Raw genomic sequence first — 19,125 nt, forward strand, 5'->3', positions numbered from 1 at the left:
GTGTGCACCTTCCCTATAGATGGGGAATAGATGGAGCAGCAGTGTGCACCTTCCCTATAGATGGTGAATAGATGGAGCAGCAGTGTGTATCTTCCCTATAGATGGTGAATAGATGGGGCAGCAGTGTGTACCTTCCCTATAGATGGTGAATAGATGGGGCAGCAGTGTGCACCTTCCCTATAGATGGTGAATAGATGGAGCAGCAGCGTGCACCTTCCCTATAGATGGTGAATAGATGGGGCAGCAGTGTGCACCTTCCCTATAGATGGTGAATAGATGGAGCAGCAGTGTGCACCTTCCCTATAGATGGTGAATAGATGGGGCAGCAGTGTGTACCTTCCCTATAGATGGTGAATAGATGGGGCAGCAGTGTGCACCTTCCCTATAGATGGTGAATAGATGGGGCAGCAGTGTGCACCTTCCCTATAGATGGTGAATAGATGGGGCAGCAGTGTGCACCTTCCCTATAGATGGTGAATAGATGGGGCAGCAGTGTGCACCTTCCCTATAGATGGTGAATAGATGGGGCAGCAGTGTGTACCTTCCCTATAGATGGTGAATAGATGGGGCAGCAGTGTGTACCTTCCCTATAGATGGTGAATAGATGGGGCAGCAGTGTGTACCTTCCCTATAGATGGTGGATAGATGGGGCAGCAGTGTGCACCTTCCCTATAGATGGTGAATAGATGGGGCAGCAGTGTGTACCTTCCCTATAGATGGTGAATAGATGGGGCAGCAGTGTGTACCTTCCCTATAGATGGTGAATAGATGGAGCAGCAGTGTGCACCTTCCCTATAGATGGTGAATAGATGGGGCAGCAGTGTGTACCTTCCCTATAGATGGTGAATAGATGGGGCAGCAGTGTGCACCTTCCCTATAGATGGTGAATAGATGGGGCAGCAGTGTGCACCTTCCCTATAGATGGTGAATAGATGGGGCAGCAGTGTGTACCTTCCCAATAGATGGTGAATAGATGGGGCAGCAGTGTGCACCTTCCCTATAGATGGTGAATAGATGGGGCAGCAGTGTGCACCTTCCCTATAGATGGTGAATAGATGGAGCAGCGGTGTGTACCTTCCCTATAGATGGTGAATAGATGGAGCAGCAGTGTGTACCTTCCCTATAGATGGTGAATAGATGGAGCAGCAGTGTGCACCTTCCCTATAGATGGTGAATAGATGGGGCAGCAGTGTGCACCTTCCCTATAGATGGTGAATAGATGGGGCAGCAGTGTGCACCTTCCCTATAGATGGTGAATAGATGAGGCAGCAGTGTGCACCTTCCCTATAGATGGTGAATAGATGGAGCAGCAGTGTGCACCTTCCCTAGATGGTGGATAGATGGGGCAGCAGTGTGCACCTTCCCTATAGATGGGGCAGCAGTGTGCACCTTCCCTATAGATGGTGAATAGATGGGGCAGCAGTGTGTACCTTCCCTATAGATGGTGAATAGATGGAGCAGCATTGTGCACCTTCCCTATAGATGGTGGATAGATGGAGCAGCAGTGTGCACCTTCCCTATAGATGGTGAATAGATGGGGCAGCAGTGTGCATCTTCCCTATAGATGGTGGATAGATGGAGCAGCAGTGTGCACCTTCCCTATAGATGGTGGATAGATGGGGCAGCAGTGTGCACCTTCCCTATAGATGGTGAATAGATGGGGCAGCAGTGTGCACCTTCCCTATAGATGGTGAATAGATGGAGCAGCAGTGTGCACCTTCCCTATAGATGGTGAATAGATGGAGCAGCAGTGTGCACCTTCCCTATAGATGGTGGATAGATGGGGCAGCAGTGTGCACCTTCCCTATAGATGGTGAATAGATGGGGCAGCAGTGTGCACCTTCCCTATAGATGGTGAATAGATGGAGCAGCAGTGTGCACCTTCCCTATAGATGGTGAATAGATGGAGCAGCAGTGTGCACCTTCCCTATAGATGGTGAATAGATGGAGCAGCAGTGTGCACCTTCCCTATAGATGGTGAATAGATGGAGCAGCAGTGTGCACCTTCCCTATAGATGGTGGATAGATGGGGCAGCAGTGTGCACCTTCCCTATAGATGGTGAATAGATGGGGCAGCAGTGTGCACCTTCCCTATAGATGGTGAATAGATGGAGCAGCAGTGTGCACCTTCCCTATAGATGGTGAATAGATGGAGCAGCAGTGTGCACCTTCCCTATAGATGGTGGATAGATGGGGCAGCAGTGTGCACCTTCCCTATAGATGGTGAATAGATGGGGCAGCAGTGTGCACCTTCCCTATAGATGGTGAATAGATGGAGCAGCAGTGTGCACCTTCCCTATAGATGGTGAATAGATGAGGCAGCAGTGTGCACCTTCCCTATAGATGGTGAATAGATGGGGCAGCAGTGTGCACCTTCCCTATAGATGGTGAATAGATGGGGCAGCAGTGTGCACCTTCCCTATAGATGGTGAATAGATGAGGCAGCAGTGTGCACCTTCCCTATAGATGGTGAATAGATGGAGCAGCAGTGTGCACCTTCCCTATAGATGGTGAATAGATGGGGCAGCAGTGTGCACCTTCCCTATAGATGGTGAATAGATGGGGCAGCAGTGTGCACCTTCCCTATAGATGGTGAATAGATGGAGCAGCAGTGTGCACCTTCCCTATAGATGGTGAATAGATGGAGCAGCAGTGTGCACCTTCCCTATAGATGGTGAATAGATGGGGCAGCAGTGTGCACCTTCCCTATAGATGGTGAATAGATGGGGCAGCAGTGTGCACCTTCCCTATAGATGGTGAATAGATGGAGCAGCAGTGTGCACCTTCCCTATAGATGGTGAATAGATGGGGCAGCAGTGTGTACCTTCCCTATAGATGGTGAATAGATGGGGCAGCAGTGTGTACCTTCCCTATAGATGGTGAATAGATGGAGCAGCAGTGTGCACCTTCCCTATAGATGGTGAATAGATGAGGCAGCAGTGTGCACCTTCCCTATAGATGGTGAATAGATGGGGCAGCAGTGTGCACCTTCCCTATAGATGGTGAATAGATGGGGCAGCAGTGTGCACCTTCCCTATAGATGGTGAATAGATGGGGCAGCAGTGTGCACCTTCCCAATAGATGGTGAATAGATGGGGCAGCAGTGTGCACCTTCCCTATAGATGGTGAATAGATGGAGCAGCAGTGTGCACCTTCCCTATAGATGGTGAATAGATGGGGCAGCAGTGTGCACCTTCCCTATAGATGGGGAATAGATGGAGCAGCAGTGTGCACCTTCCCTATAGATGGTGGATAGATGGGGCAGCAGTGTGCATCTTCCCTATAGATGGTGAATAGATGGGGCAGCAGTGTGCACCTTCCCTATAGATGGTGAATAGATGGAGCAGCAGTGTGTACCTTCCCTATAGATGGTGAATAGATGGGGCAGCAGTGTGCACCTTCCCTATAGATGGTGAATAGATGGGGCAGCAGTGTGCACCTTCCCAATAGATGGTGAATAGATGGGGCAGCAGTGTGCACCTTCCCTATAGATGGTGAATAGATGGGGCAGCAGTGTGCACCTTCCCTATAGATGGTGAATAGATGGAGCAGCAGTGTGCACCTTCCCTATAGATGGTGAATAGATGGGGCAGCAGTGTGCACCTTCCCTATAGATGGTGAATAGATGGGGCAGCAGTGTGCACCTTCCCAATAGATGGTGAATAGATGGGGCAGCAGTGTGCACCTTCCCTATAGATGGTGAATAGATGGGGCAGCAGTGTGCACCTTCCCTATAGATGGTGAATAGATGGGGCAGCAGTGTGCACCTTCCCAATAGATGGTGAATAGATGGGGCAGCAGTGTGCACCTTCCCTATAGATGGTGAATAGATGGGGCAGCAGTGTGTACCTTCCCTATAGATGGTGAATAGATGGAGCAGCAGTGTGCACCTTCCCTATAGATGGTGAATAGATGGGGCAGCAGTGTGCACCTTCCCTATAGATGGGGAATAGATGGAGCAGCAGTGTGCACCTTCCCTATAGATGGTGAATAGATGGAGCAGCAGTGTGTATCTTCCCTATAGATGGTGAATAGATGGAGCAGCAGCGTGCACCTTCCCTATAGATGGTGAATAGATGGGGCAGCAGTGTGCACCTTCCCTATAGATGGTGAATAGATGGAGCAGCAGTGTGCACCTTCCCTATAGATGGTGAATAGATGGGGCAGCAGTGTGTACCTTCCCTATAGATGGTGAATAGATGGGGCAGCAGTGTGCACCTTCCCTATAGATGGTGAATAGATGGGGCAGCAGTGTGCACCTTCCCTATAGATGGTGGATAGATGGGGCAGCAGTGTGCACCTTCCCTATAGATGGTGAATAGATGGGGCAGCAGTGTGCACCTTCCCTATAGATGGTGAATAGATGGAGCAGCAGTGTGCACCTTCCCTATAGATGGTGAATAGATGGGGCAGCAGTGTGCACCTTCCCTATAGATGGATTTTTTTTTAACCTTGGGTGTGAAAAGAGAAGAATACGAGCGCGCACGCAGCACAGGATTTACAGCATTGCTCGGTGGTTTATGTAGCCTCCGGGCTGTAATCTACATTATATGGACTTGAGCGTCTTAGTACTCGCACCTCCGCCTGCTCGTATCTGCTCTGATTGGCCGGATACAGATCCTGGATGGACACGCACCGAGTCTGATCATCGAAGCTCCATAGCCAGTGGTTAGCCTCAGCGCTGTCTGCGCACTCCAGCTTCTCCGTGCACCTACAAGGAGGAGAATTAAACAACTAGGAGAACAAACCTAAGGATGCCCATACCTTATACTAGTAGGCACCAAATCATCCATTCTTTATTTAAGTGGTTAATAAAATAAATAACCCTCCATCTTTTGAGTTTACAATAGTAACATTAGTGACAGTTGCAAACTGACTGGCCCAAAAGACTGGCCCACCACGCTGCCGGGGAGAACACTGGTAGGCCTCTCAAGCAAACTCACATTATAATACCTTCTATTGAAGATATTCTAATTTACTGTGGCAAGGTGTCATCTTGTAACTAGCAGTGCTTACAAGCTTTATTTTGAGCTTGTAAACACCATACTGAAGCTGGTTCTTTATCCCTGCCAAGAGTGTAATCCTGCCCAGCTTCACCTTTAGGCTATGTGCACAGAGGGGAGAGAGAGCGAGCGCAAGAGGAGAAAGCAAGAGGAGAGGGCAAAGGAGAGCTGAGGCGAGGCGAGAGAGAGGGGTGAGGCGAGAGAGAGGGGTGAGGCGAGAGAGAGGGGTGAGGCGAGAGAGAGGGGTGAGGCGAGAGAGAGGGGTGAGGCGAGAGAGAGGGGTGAGGCGAGAGAGAGGGGTGAGGCGAGAGAGAGGGGTGAGGCGAGAGAGAGGGGTGAGGCGAGAGAGAGGGGTGAGGCGAGAGAGAGGGGTGAGGCGAGAGAGAGGGGTGAGGCGAGAGAGAGGGGTGAGGCGAGAGAGAGGGGTGAGGCGAGAGAGAGGGGTGAGGCGAGAGAGAGGGGTGAGGCGAGAGAGAGGGGTGAGGCGAGAGAGAGGGGTGAGGCGAGAGAGAGGGGTGAGGCGAGAGAGAGGGGTGAGGCGAGAGAGAGGGGTGAGGCGAGAGAGAGGGGTGAGGCGAGAGAGAGGGGTGAGGCGAGAGAGAGGGGTGAGGCGAGAGAGAGGGGTGAGGCGAGAGAGAGGGGTGAGGCGAGAGAGAGGGGTGAGGCGAGAGAGAGGGGTGAGGCGAGAGAGAGGGGTGAGGCGAGAGAGAGGGGTGAGGCGAGAGAGAGGGGTGAGGCGAGAGAGAGGGGTGAGGCGAGAGAGAGGGGTGAGGCGAGAGAGAGGGGTGAGGCGAGAGAGGGGTGAGGCGAGAGAGAGGGGTGAGGCGAGAGAGAGGGGTGAGGCGAGAGAGAGGGGAGAGGCGAGAGAGGGGAGAGGCGAGAGAGGGGAGAGGCGAGAGAGGGGAGAGGCGAGAGAGGGGTGAGGAGAGAGAGGGGTGAGGAGAGAGAGGGGTGAGGAGAGAGAGGGGTGAGGAGAGAGAGGGGTGAGGCGAGAGAGGGGGGAGAGGCGAGAGAGGGGGGAGAGGCGAGAGAGGGGGGAGAGGCGAGAGAGGGGGGAGAGGCGAGAGAGGGGAGAGGCGAGAGAGGGGAGAGGCGAGAGAGGGGAGAGGCGAGAGAGGGGAGAGGCGAGAGAGGGGAGAGGCGAGAGAGGGGAGAGGCGAGAGAGGGGAGAGGCGAGAGAGGGGAGAGGCGAGAGAGGGGAGAGGCGAGAGAGGGGAGAGGCGAGAGAGGGGAGAGGCGAGAGAGGGGAGAGGCGAGAGAGGGGAGAGGCGAGAGAAGGGAGAGGCGAGAGAGGGGAGAGGCGAGAGAGGGGAGAGGCGAGAGAGGGGAGAGGCGAGAGAGGGGAGAGGCGAGAGAGGGGAGAGGCGAGAGAGGGGTGAGGCGAGAGAGGGGTGAGGCGAGAGAGGGGTGAGGCGAGAGAGGGGTGAGGCGAGAGAGGGGTGAGGCGAGAGAGGGGTGAGGCGAGAGAGGGGTGAGGCGAGAGAGGGGTGAGGAGAGAGAGGGGTGAGGAGAGAGAGGGGTGAGGAGAGAGAGGGGTGAGGAGAGAGAGGGGTGAGGAGAGAGAGGGGTGAGGAGAGAGAGGGGTGAGGAGAGAGAGGGGTGAGGAGAGAGAGGGGAGAGGAGAGAGAGGGGTGAGGAGAGAGAGGGGTGAGGAGAGAGAGGGGTGAGGAGAGAGAGGGGTGAGGAGAGGGGTGAGGAGAGAGAGGGGTGAGGAGAGAGAGGGGTGAGGAGAGAGAGGGGTGAGGAGAGAGAGAGGTGAGGAGAGAGAGAGGTGAGGAGAGAGAGAGGTGAGGAGAGAGAGAGGTGAGGAGAGAGAGGGGTGAGGAGAGAGAGGGGTGAGGCGAGAGAGGGGTGAGGCGAGAGAGGGGTGAGGCGAGAGAGGGGTGAGGCGAGAGAGGGGTGAGGCGAGAGAGGGGTGAGGAGAGAGAGGGGTGAGGAGAGAGAGGGGTGAGGAGAGAGAGGGGTGAGGAGAGAGAGGGGTGAGGAGAGAGAGGGGAGAGGAGAGAGAGGGGTGAGGAGAGAGAGGGGTGAGGAGAGAGAGGGGTGAGGAGAGAGAGGGGTGAGGAGAGAGAGGGAGGAGAGAGAGGGGTGAGGAGAGAGAGGGGTGAGGAGAGAGAGGGGTGAGGAGAGAGAGGGGTGAGGAGAGAGAGGGGTGAGGAGAGAGAGGGGTGAGGAGAGAGAGAGGTGAGGAGAGAGAGAGGTGAGGAGAGAGAGAGGTGAGGAGAGAGAGGTGAGGAGAGAGAGAGGTGAGGAGAGAGAGAGGTGAGAAGAGAGAGAGGGGTGAGGAGAGAGAGAGGTGAAGAGAGAGGTGAGGAGAGAGAGGGGAGAGGAGAGAGAGGGGAGAGGAGAGAGAGGGGAGAGGAGAGAGAGGGGAGAGGAGAGAGAGGGGAGAGGAGAGAGAGGGGAGAGGAGAGAGAGGGGAGAGGAGAGAGAGGGGAGAGGAGAGAGAGGGGAGAGGAGGGGAGAGAGAGGTGAGAGAGGGGAGAGGAGAGCTTGAGAGGGGAGAGGAGAGCTTGAGAGGGGAGAGGAGAGCTTGAGAGGGGAGAGGAGAGCTTGAGAGCGCGAGAGAGGAGAGCGAGCGAGAAAGGGGGGAAGAGAGAGGAGAGAGAAGAAAGAGAAAGAGGGAGCGAGAGAGAGGAGAAAAAGAAAGAATGCATTGAAAAATGCAGCATGTGCACAGGGCCTTACTGCTCATCTGATGCTGCCAGGCAATGATTTTCAGCTGTCAATCAATTTTTCAGTCAGGAGCACCGGCCCCTGAGGAGCCTGAAAGTAAGGATGCCGGGGAACGGTGTGTGCCTGATTTAAGATGTTGGGATATCCTTTAATTGTTACGTCATCTATTTGCTATATTAAATATGGCAGCCTGGGACAAAATGTAATAATAAAAAGCTAATACAGAGTACAGAGCGGCCCTCGCTGTGCAGACGTGGCCCATTTGTGTATTGTATGGACGGACATCCAGGGACACGGCCTCCTGAGCTTCTCCGGTGACTCCACCTGATCCCCTTCTACTAAAGCCCTATAATTCCTATTTGGAGTGTACAAAATTGATGTTTATATTCCTCGTCAATGGACCGTACAAATGTGAGTGTCACCTCGCAGCCGTCATCTGTCACTGCACTGTAATTACCCCATGAATTATTTACCTCCCCTCCAGGACACACCAGCCGCAGAAGGGGTCCCCGGCTCCGAGGCAAGAATCGCACGAAGGAAAGCTCGAACACTCGGCCACGGGAAGCCTGGTGACCTGGAAAAGAAAAGGGGCATTAAAGATGCTTTATCTCACCAAGCTTCACCACTGAGGTCCTTTAAGAAACCTTTACCATAAAGAACATAAAAAAAAACATTTCCACATACCCTAATGGGTTAAAAAAAGGGGCACCTATTATTTAGGATCCTCAAATCTTGCACAATAACTGCAAAAAACATGTCCGACGCTGGAGGACCCGTCCTGTCCTGGGTTATACACATTCTATTGATTTGAATGGGCATGGTGTAATACTAAATTTCCCCTGCGGGTGTGCTGTAGGGAAACTGAACACTTACTGCCCGGTTTACAGCCGATCAATGGAGATCTCAGCGCGGAGGATATTTTCTTATCAGATTATAAGGCACCCGTCTAACGCATAGGGATAGTGCAAAAGCAGAAGACCGGTCATGGGTATCTCCCAACATTAGGAGACTTGTGACAGCTCACATGAACATGTGAGACTCTGGATAAATGGGATTGCTTTATTTTGGTGCAGCAAGGGTTAATGACATTGTCCTTGCTGATAGCTCCGGGTTAGTTCATCTCAGCTGCAGCCAATTTGTGACTATTTCCCTTCCCTTTAAATAGTCACATGATGCATCACCTGATGCCGGTAATGGATTCATTCTATACTGACCACCTTGGAGGGAGAAAGTCTCTGGTGGCTGCTGAAGTTCTGTTATTGGAGCCGTGTTGTCTGCAGCCCTGGTGTTTGGCTGCAGCAGTCTCGTTTGTTTTCATATCCTTTTCTCTGTGGTCCCGACTGTCATCCTGCAGCTGTGTTATATTACAGTAGTGGTTACGTCTAGTGTACTCACCGGCCTTGGTATTAGAAAGGGTGAGTGGAGGGACAGTTCGGGACTAGGCACATGATGGCGACGAGGGGAAGGGGTTGTATAGGGAGGTTAGGGGAGCTCAGGGGCCAGACACATGACGACGACAAGGGAAGGACTCATATAGGGACATTAGTGGAGCTCAGGGGATAGACACATGACGACAACGAGGGGAAGGGCTCGTATAGAGATGTTAAGGGGGCTCAGGGACCAGACACATGACGACGACGAGGGGAAAAACTCGCATAGGAGCTCAGGGACCAGACACATGGCGACGATGAGGGGAAGGACTCATGTAGGGACCTTAGGGGAGCTCAGGGGTAAGACTCATGATGACGACGAGGGAATGGACTCATATAGGGACGTTAGGGGAGCTCAGGGAGCAGACACATGACGACGACAAGGGGAAGGACTCGTATAGGGACGTTAGGGGAGCTCAGGGGCCAGACACATGATGACTATGAGGAACAGACTCGGATAGAAAAATTAGAGGCGCTCAGGAGCCAGACACATGATGACGACGAGGGGAAGGACTCGTATAGGGACGTTGGGGGAGCTCAGGGGCCAGACACATGACGATGATGAGGGGAGGGACTCTTATAGGGACGTTAGGGGAGCTCAGGGGCCAGACACATGACGATGATGAAGGACAGACTCGGATAGAGAAGTCAGAGGAGCTCAGGGGCCAGACACATGTCGATGATGAGGGAAGGGACTCTTATAGGGACGTTAGGGGAGCTTGGGGGCCAGACACATGACGATGATGAGGGGAAGGACTCGTATAGGGACGTTGGGGGAGCTCAGGGGCCAGACACATGACGATGATGAGGGGAGGGACTCGTATAGGGACGTTGGGGGAGCTCAGGGGCCAGACACATGACGATGATGAGGGGAGGGACTCGTATAGGGACGTTAGGGGAGCTCAGGGGCTAGACACATGACGATGATGAGGGGAAGGACTCGTATAGGGACGTTAGGGGAGCTCAGGGGCCAGACACATGACGATGATGAGGGGAGGGACTCGTATAGGGACGTTAGGGGAGCTTGGGGGCCAGACACATGACGATGATGAAGGACAGACTCGGATAGAGAAGTCAGAGGAGCTCAGAGGCCAGACACAGATTAGTGTCAGGAGGTGTCCCATCCCCCGCTCCCTATTGTTAAGGTCTTCCTCTCCCTTTCCATCCACACCGTACATCCCCAAATCTGAGAGAGACAGGACCCCTTTATTGGGGTTTACTACGAGGCTCCTTCCTTGGCATGTCGGCATTTACCAGACACAAACAAACCTGAAAATGGCAGCTGTTGTGACCTGTTTAAATTTGCATGTGTGAACCTGTAATCAAATATTCAACGTCTTGACCCGTCTGGAGGAAGCGCTGAGGGGCGGGGAACTTGCCCATTAATTATGGATATCGTCTCAAATGTGAAATACAGGAAAAAGCTGGAAGCCGGCGGCCGGGCCTAGGAGCGATTCATGTCCAAGGTGTTATTAGAGGTGTAATAGTATATACACAGAGCAAGCATCACAGGCACCTAATCCTATAATGACACATGCAGCAGAGGCGAAAACGTCATCTGGGTTTACACTTGTTTTTCCTTACGATGAACCTGAAATCACGCATCCCCCATGGTACTGTAAGGACCCTGGTGATGTAGGGGAGTAAATGATTTAATGTAAGGACCCTGGTGGTGTAGGGAAGTAAATGCTTTAATGTAAGGACCCTGGTGATGTAGGGAAGTAAATGCTTTAATGTAAGGATCCTGGTGGTGTAGGGAAGTAAATGCTTTAATGTAAGGATCCTGGTGGTGTAGGGGAGTAAATGATTTAATGTAAGGATCCTGGTGGTGCAGGGGAGTAAATGATTTAATGTAAGGACCCTGGTGGTGTAGGGGAGTAAATGCTTTAATGTAAGGACCCTGGTGGTGTAGGGAAGTAAATGCTTTAATGTAAGGATCCTGGTGGTGTAGGGAAGTAAATGCTTTAATGTAAGGATCCTGGTGGTGTAGGGGAGTAAATGATTTAATGTAAGGATCCTGGTGGTGTAGGGGAGTAAATGCTTTAATGTAAGGATCCTGGTGGTGAAGGGAAGTAAACCCTTTAATGTAAAGAACCCTGGTGGTGTAGGGAAGTAACTGATTTAATGTAAGGATCCTGGTGGTGAAGGGAAGTAAATGCTTTAATGTAAGGATCCTGGTGGTGTAGGGAAGTAAACCCTTTAATGTAAAGAACCCTGGTGGTGTAGGGAAGTAACTGATTTAATGTAAGGATCCTGGTGGTGTAGGGAAGTAAATGCTTTAATGTAAAGATCCCTGGTGGTGTAGGGAAGTAAATGCTTTAATGTAAGGATCCTGGTGGTGAAAGGAAGTAAATGCTTTAATGTAAGGATCCTGGTGGTGCAGGGGAGTAAATGCTTTAATGTAAGGATCCTGGTGGTGTAGGGAAGTAAACCCTTTAATGTAAAGAACCCTGGTGGTGTAAGGAAGTAACGGATTTAATGTAAGGATCCTGGTGGTGTAGGGAAGTAAATGCTTTAATGTAAAGAACCCTGGTGGTGTAGGGAAGTAACGGATTTAATGTAAGGATCCTGGTGGTGAAGGGAAGTAAATGCTTTAATGTAAGGATCCTGGTGGTGTAGGGAAGTAAATGCTTTAATGTAAGGATCCTGGTGGTGAAGGGAAGTAAATGCTTTAATGTAAGGATCCTGGTGGTGTAGGGAAGTAAACCCTTTAATGTAAAGAACCCTGGTGGTGTAGGGAAGTAACTGATTTAATGTAAGGATCCTGGTGGTGTAGGGAAGTAAATGCTTTAATGTAAGGATCCCTGGTGGTGTAGGGAAGTAAATGCTTTAATGTAAAGATCCCTGGTGGTGTAGGGAAGTAAATGCTTTAATGTAAGGATCCTGGTGGTGTAGGGAAGTAAACCCTTTAATGTAAAGAACCCTGGTGGTGTAGGGAAGCAACTGATTTAATGTAAGGATGCTGGTGGTGAAGGGAAGTAAATGCTTTAATGTAAGGATCCTGGTGGTGTAGGGAAGTAAATGCTTTTCTGTAAGGATGCTGGTGGTGTAGGGAAGTAAATGCTTTAATGTAAGGATCCTGGTGGTGTAGGGGAGTAAATGCTTTAATGTAAAGATCCCTGGTAGTGTAGGGAAGTAAATGCTTTAATGTAAGGATCCTGGTGGTGCAGGGGAGTAAATGCTTTAATGTAAGGATCCTGGTGGTGTAGGGAAGTAAACCCTTTAATGTAAAGAACCCTGGTGGTGTAGGGAAGCAACTGATTTAATGTAAGGATCCTGGTGGTGAAGGGAAGTAAATGCTTTAATGTAAGGATCCTGGTGGTGTAGGGAAGTAAATGCTTTAATGTAAGAACCCTGGTGGTGTAGGGAAGTAACTGATTTAATGTAAGGATCCTGGTGGTGTAGGGAAGTAAATGCTTTAATGTAAAGATCCCTGGTGGTGTAGGGAAGTAAATGCTTTAATGTAAGGATCCTGGTGGTGCAGGGGAGTAAATGCTTTAATGTAAGTATCTTGGTGGTGTAGGGAAGTAAATGCTTTAATGTAAGGATCCTGGTCGTGAAGGGAAGTAAATGCTTTAATGTAAGGACCCTGGTGGTGTAGGGGAGTAAATGCTTTAATGTAAGTATCTTGGTGGTGTAGGGAAGTAAATGCTTTAATGTAAGGATCCTGGTGGTGTAGGGAAGTAAATGCTTTAATGTAAGGATCCTGGTGGTGTAGGGAAGTAAACCCTTTAATGTAAAGAACCCTGGTGGTGTAGGGAAGCAACTGATTTAATGTAAGGATGCTGGTGGTGAAGGGAAGTAAATGCTTTAATGTAAGGATCCTGGTGGTGTAGGGAAGTAAATGCTTTTCTGTAAGGATGCTGGTGGTGTAGGGAAGTAAATGCTTTAATGTAAGGATCCTGGTGGTGTAGGGGAGTAAATGCTTTAATGTAAGAACCCTGGTGGTGTAGGGAAGTAAACCCTTTAATGTAAAGAACCCTGGTAGTGTAGGGAAGTAAATGCTTTAATGTAAAGATCCCTGGTAGTGTAGGGAAGTAAATGCTTTAATGTAAGGATCCTGGTGGTGCAGGGGAGTAAATGCTTTAATGTAAGGATCCTGGTGGTGTAGGGAAGTAAACCCTTTAATGTAAAGAACCCTGGTGGTGTAGGGAAGCAACTGATTTAATGTAAGGATCCTGGTGGTGAAGGGAAGTAAATGCTTTAATGTAAGGATCCTGGTGGTGTAGGGAAGTAAATGCTTTAATGTAAGAACCCTGGTGGTGTAGGGAAGTAACTGATTTAATGTAAGGATCCTGGTGGTGTAGGGAAGTAAATGCTTTAATGTAAAGATCCCTGGTGGTGTAGGGAAGTAACTGATTTAATGTAAGGATCCTGGTGGTGTAGGGGAGTAAATGCTTTAATGTAAAGATCCCTGGTGGTGTAGGGAAGTAAATGCTTTAATGTAAGGATCCTGGTGGTGTAGGGAAGTAAATGCTTTAATGTAAAGATCCCTGGTGGTGTAGGGAAGTAAATGCTTTAATGTAAGGATCCTGGTGGTGTAGGGAAGTAAATGCTTTAATGTAAGGATCCTGGTCGTGAAGGGAAGTAAATGCTTTAATGTAAGGACCCTGGTGGTGTAGGGGAGTAAATGCTTTAATGTAAGTATCTTGGTGGTGTAGGGAAGTAAATGCTTTAATGTAAGGATCCTGGTGGTGTAGGGAAGTAAATGCTTTAATGTAAGGATCCTGGTGGTGAAGGGAAGTAAATGCTTTAATGTAAGGATCCTGGTGGTGTAGGGAAGTAAATGCTTTAATGTAAGGATCCTGGTGGTGTAGGGAAGTAAATGCTTTAATGTAAGGATCCTGGTGGTGTAGGGAAGTAAATGCTTTAATGTAAGGATCCTGGTGGTGAAGGGAAGTAGCTGCTTTAATGTAAGGATCCCTGGTGGTGTAGGGACGTAAATGCTTTAATGTAAGGATCCTGGTGGTGCAGGGGAGTAAATGCTTTAATGTAAGGATCCTGGTGGTGTAGGGAAGTAAACCCTTTAATGTAAAGAACCCTGGTGGTGTAGGGAAGTAACTGATTTAATGTAAGGATCCTGGTGGTGAAGGGAAGTAAATGCTTTAATGTAAGGATCCTGGTGGTGTAGGGACGTAAATGCTTTAATGTAAGGATCCTGGTGGTGCAGGGGAGTAAATGCTTTAATGTAAGGATCCTGGTGGTGTAGGGAAGTAAACCCTTTAATGTAAAGAACCCTGGTGGTGTAGGGAAGTAACTGATTTAATGTAAGGATCCTGGTGGTGAAGGGAAGTAAATGCTTTAATGTAAGGATCCTGGTGGTGTAGGGAAGTAAATGCTTTAATGTAAGGATCCCTGGTGGTGTAGGGAGGTAAATGCTTTAATGTAAGGATCCTGGTGGTGTAGGGAAGTAAATGCTTTAATGTAAGGATCCCTGGTGGTGAAGGGAAGTAAATGCTTTAATGTAAGGATCCTGGTGGTGTAGGGAAGTAAACCCTTTAATGTAAAGAACCCTGGTAGTGTAGGGAAGTAAATGCTTTAATGTAAAGATCCCTGGTAGTGTAGGGAAGTAAATGCTTTAATGTAAGGATCCTGGTGGTGCAGGGGAGTAAATGCTTTAATGTAAGGATCCTGGTGGTGTAGGGAAGTAACTGATTTAATGTAAGGATCCTGGTGGTGTAGGGAAGTAAATGCTTTAATGTAAAGATCCCTGGTGGTGTAGGGAAGTAAATGCTTTAATGTAAGGATCCTGGTGGTGCAGGGGAGTAAATGCTTTAATGTAAGTATCTTGGTGGTGTAGGGAAGTAAATGCTTTAATGTAAGGATCCTGGTCGTGAAGGGAAGTAAATGCTTTAATGTAAGGACCCTGGTGGTGTAGGGGAGTAAATGCTTTAATGTAAGTATCTTGGTGGTGTAGGGAAGTAAATGCTTTAATGTAAGGATCCTGGTGGTGTAGGGAAGTAAATGCTTTAATGTAAGGATCCTGGTGGTGAAGGGAAGTAAATGCTTTAATGTAAGGATCCTGGTGGTGTAGGGAAGTAAATGCTTTAATGTAAGGACCCTGGTGGTGTAGGGAAGTAAATGCTTTAATGTAAGGATCCTGGTGGTGTAGGGAAGTAAATGCTTTAATGTAAGGATCCTGGTGGTGAAGGGAAGTAGCTGCTTTAATGTAAGGATCCCTGGTGGTGTAGGGACGTAAATGCTTTAATGTAAGGATCCTGGTGGTGCAGGGGAGTAAATGCTTTAATGTAAGGATCCTGGTGGTGTAGGGAAGTAACTGATTTAATGTAAGGATCCTGGTGGTGAAGGGAAGTAAATGCTTTAATGTAAGGATCCTGGTGGTGTAGGGACGTAAATGCTTTAATGTAAGGATCCTGGTGGTGCAGGGGAGTAAATGCTTTAATGTAAGGATCCTGGTGGTGTAGGGAAGTAAACCCTTTAATGTAAAGAACCCTGGTGGTGTAGGGAAGCAACTGATTTAATGTAAGGATCCTGGTGGTGAAGGGAAGTAAATGCTTTAATGTAAGGATCCTGGTGGTGTAGGGAAGTAAATGCTTTAATGTAAGGATCCTGGTGGTGAAGGGAAGTAAATGCTTAAATGTAAGGATCCTGGTGGTGTAGGGAAGTAAACCCTTTAATGTAAAGAACCCTGGTGGTGTAGGGAAGTAACTGATTTAATGTAAGGATCCTGGTGGTGTAGGGAAGTAAATGCTTTAATGTAAAGATCCCTGGTGGTGTAGGGAAGTAAATGCTTTAATGTAAGGATCCTGGTGGTGCAGGGGAGTAAATGCTTTAATGTAAGTATCTTGGTGGTGTAGGGAAGTAAATGCTTTAATGTAAGGATCCTGGTGGTGTAGGGAAGTAAATGCTTTAATGTAAGGATCCTGGTGGTGAAGGGAAGTAAATGCTTTAATGTAAGGATCCTGGTGGTGTAGGGAAGTAAATGCTTTAATGTAAGGATCCTGGTGGTGAAGGGAAGTAAATGCTTTAATGTAAGGATGCTGGTGGTGTAGGGAAGTAAATGCTTTAATGTAAGGATCCTGGTGGTGTAGGGGAGTAAATGCTTTAATGTAAGGATCCTGGTGGTGAAGGGAAGTAACTGCTTTAATGTAAGGATCCTGGTGGTGTAGGGAAGTAAACCCTTTAATGTAAAGAACCCTGGTGGTGTAGGGAAGCAACTGATTTAATGTAAGGACCCTGGTGGTGTAGGGAAGTAAATGCTTTAATGTAAGGATCCTGGTGGTGTAGGAAAGTAAATGCTTTTCTGTAAGGACTCTGGTGGTGTAGGGAAGTAAATGCTTTAATGTAAGGATCCTGGTGGTGAAGGGAAGTAGCTGCTTTAATGTAAGGATCCCTGGTGGTGTAGGGACGTAAATGCTTTAATGTAAGGATCCTGGTGGTGCAGGGGAGTAAATGCTTTAATGTAAGGATCCTGGTGGTGTAGAAAAGTAAACCCTTTAATGTAAAGAACCCTGGTGGTGTAGGGAAGTAACTGATTTAATGTAAGGATCCTGGTGGTGTAGGGAAGTAAATGCTTTAATGTAAAGATCCCTGGTGGTGTAGGGAAGTAACTGATTTAATGTAAGGATCCTGGTGGTGAAGGGAAGTAAATGCTTTAATGTAAGGATCCTGGTGGTGTAGGGAAGTAAATGCTTTAATGTAAGGATCCTGGTGGTGCAGGGAAGTAAATGCTTTAATGTAAGGATCCTGGTGGTGCAGGGGAGTAAATGCTTTAATGTAAGTATCTTGGTGGTGTAGGGAAGTAAATGCTTTAATGTAAGGATCCTGGTGGTGTAGGGAAGTAAATGCTTTAATGTAAGGATCCTGGTGGTGAAGGGAAGTAAATGCTTTAATGTAAGGATCCTGGTGGTGTAGGGAAGTAAATGCTTTAATGTAAGGATCCTGGTGGTGAAGGGAAGTAAATGCTTTAATGTAAGGATGCTGGTGGTGTAGGGAAGTAAATGCTTTAATGTAAGGATCCTGGTGGTGTAGGGGAGTAAATGCTTTAATGTAAGGATCCTGGTGGTGAAGGGAAGTAACTGCTTTAATGTAAGGATCCTGGTGGTGTAGGGAAGTAAATGCTTTAATGTAAGGATCCTGGTGGTGTAGGGAAGTAAACCCTTTAATGTAAAGAACCCTGGTGGTGTAGGGAAGCAACTGATTTAATGTAAGGACCCTGGTGGTGTAGGGAAGTAAATGCTTTAATGTAAGGATCCTGGTGGTGAAGGGAAGTAGCTGCTTTAATGTAAGGATCCCTGGTGGTGTAGGGACGTAAATGCTTTAATGTAAGGATCCTGGTGGTGCAGGGGAGTAAATGCTTTAATGTAAGGATCCTGGTGGTGTAGAAAAGTAAACCCTTTAATGTAAAGAACCCTGGTGGTGTAGGGAAGTAACTGATTTAATGTAAGGATCCTGGTGGTGTAGGGAAGTAAATGCTTTAATGTAAAGATCCCTGGTGGTGGAGGGAAGTAACTGATTTAATGTAAGGATCCTGGTGGTGAAGGGAAGTAAATGCTTTAATGTAAGGATCCTGGTGGTGCAGGGGAGTAAATGCTTTAATGTAAGGATCCTGGTGGTACAGGGGAGTAAATGCTTTAATGTAAGGATCCTGGTGGTGTAGGGAAGTAAATGCTTTAATGTAAGGATCCTGGTGGTGAAGGGAAGTAAATGCTTTAATGTAAGGATGCTGGTGGTGTAGGGAAGTAAATGCTTTAATGTAAGGATCCTGGTGGTGTAGGGGAGTAAATGCTTTAATGTAAGGATCCTGGTGGTGAAGGGAAGTAACTGCTTTAATGTAAGGATCCTGGTGGTGTAGGGAAGTAAATGCTTTAATGTAAGGATCCTGGTGGTGTAGGGAAGTAAACCCTTTAATGTAAAGAACCCTGGTGGTGTAGGGAAGCAACTGATTTAATGTAAGGACCCTGGTGGTGTAGGGAAGTAAATGCTTTAATGTAAGGATCCTGGTGGTGTAGGAAAGTAAATGCTTTTCTGTAAGGACTCTGGTGGTGTAGGGAAGTAAATGCTTTAATGTAAGGATCCTGGTGGTGAAGGGAAGTAGCTGCTTTAATGTAAGGATCCCTGGTGGTGTAGGGACGTAAATGCTTTAATGTAAGGATCCTGGTGGTGCAGGGGAGTAAATGCTTTAATGTAAGGATCCTGGTGGTGTAGAAAAGTAAACCCTTTAATGTAAAGAACCCTGGTGGTGTAGGGAAGTAACTGATTTAATGTAAGGATCCTGGTGGTGTAGGGAAGTAAATGCTTTAATGTAAAGATCCCTGGTGGTGTAGGGAAGTAACTGATTTAATGTAAGGATCCTGGTGGTGAAGGGAAGTAAATGCTTTAATGTAAGGATCCTGGTGGTGAAGGGAAGTAAATGCTTTAATGTAAGGATGCTGGTGGTGTAGGGAAGTAAATGCTTTAATGTAAGGATCCTGGTGGTGCAGGGAAGTAAATGCTTTAATGTAAGGATCCTGGTGGTGCAGGGGAGTAAATGCTTTAATGTAAGTATCTTGGTGGTGTAGGGAAGTAAATGCTTTAATGTAAGGATCCTGGTGGTGTAGGGAAGTAAATGCTTTAATGTAAGGATCCTGGTGGTGAAGGGAAGTAAATGCTTTAATGTAAGGATCCTGGTGGTGTAGGGAAGTAAATGCTTTAATGTAAGGATCCTGGTGGTGAAGGGAAGTAAATGCTTTAATGTAAGGATGCTGGTGGTGTAGGGAAGTAAATGCTTTAATGTAAGGATCCTGGTGGTGTAGGGGAGTAAATGCTTTAATGTAAGGATCCTGGTGGTGAAGGGAAGTAACTGCTTTAATGTAAGGATCCTGGTGGTGTAGGGAAGTAAATGCTTTAATGTAAGGATCCTGGTGGTGTAGGGAAGTAAAGCCTTTAATGTAAAGAACCCTGGTGGTGTAGGGAAGCAACTGATTTAATGTAAGGACCCTGGTGGTGTAGGGAAGTAAATGCTTTAATGTAAGGATCCTGGTGGTGTAGGAAAGTAAATGCTTTTCTGTAAGGAC

General features: G+C 48.3%; 1 protein-coding gene across 1 annotated transcript in view; it reads right to left on the minus strand.

Annotated features, from left to right (window-relative positions):
* PLXNB3 (plexin B3) overlaps positions 1-19,125 on the minus strand; it is a 181,954-nt gene that overhangs the window by 98,232 nt on the left and 64,597 nt on the right. Inside the window, 2 exon segments of the mRNA XM_075324250.1 lie at positions 4,579-4,711; positions 8,153-8,253. Of these exon segments, the coding sequence (XP_075180365.1) occupies positions 4,579-4,711; positions 8,153-8,253 (234 nt within the window).

Source organism: Anomaloglossus baeobatrachus, chromosome 9 (assembly GCF_048569485.1).
Source record: "Anomaloglossus baeobatrachus isolate aAnoBae1 chromosome 9, aAnoBae1.hap1, whole genome shotgun sequence".
In the NCBI taxonomy this organism is placed as follows: domain Eukaryota; kingdom Metazoa; phylum Chordata; class Amphibia; order Anura; family Aromobatidae; genus Anomaloglossus; species Anomaloglossus baeobatrachus.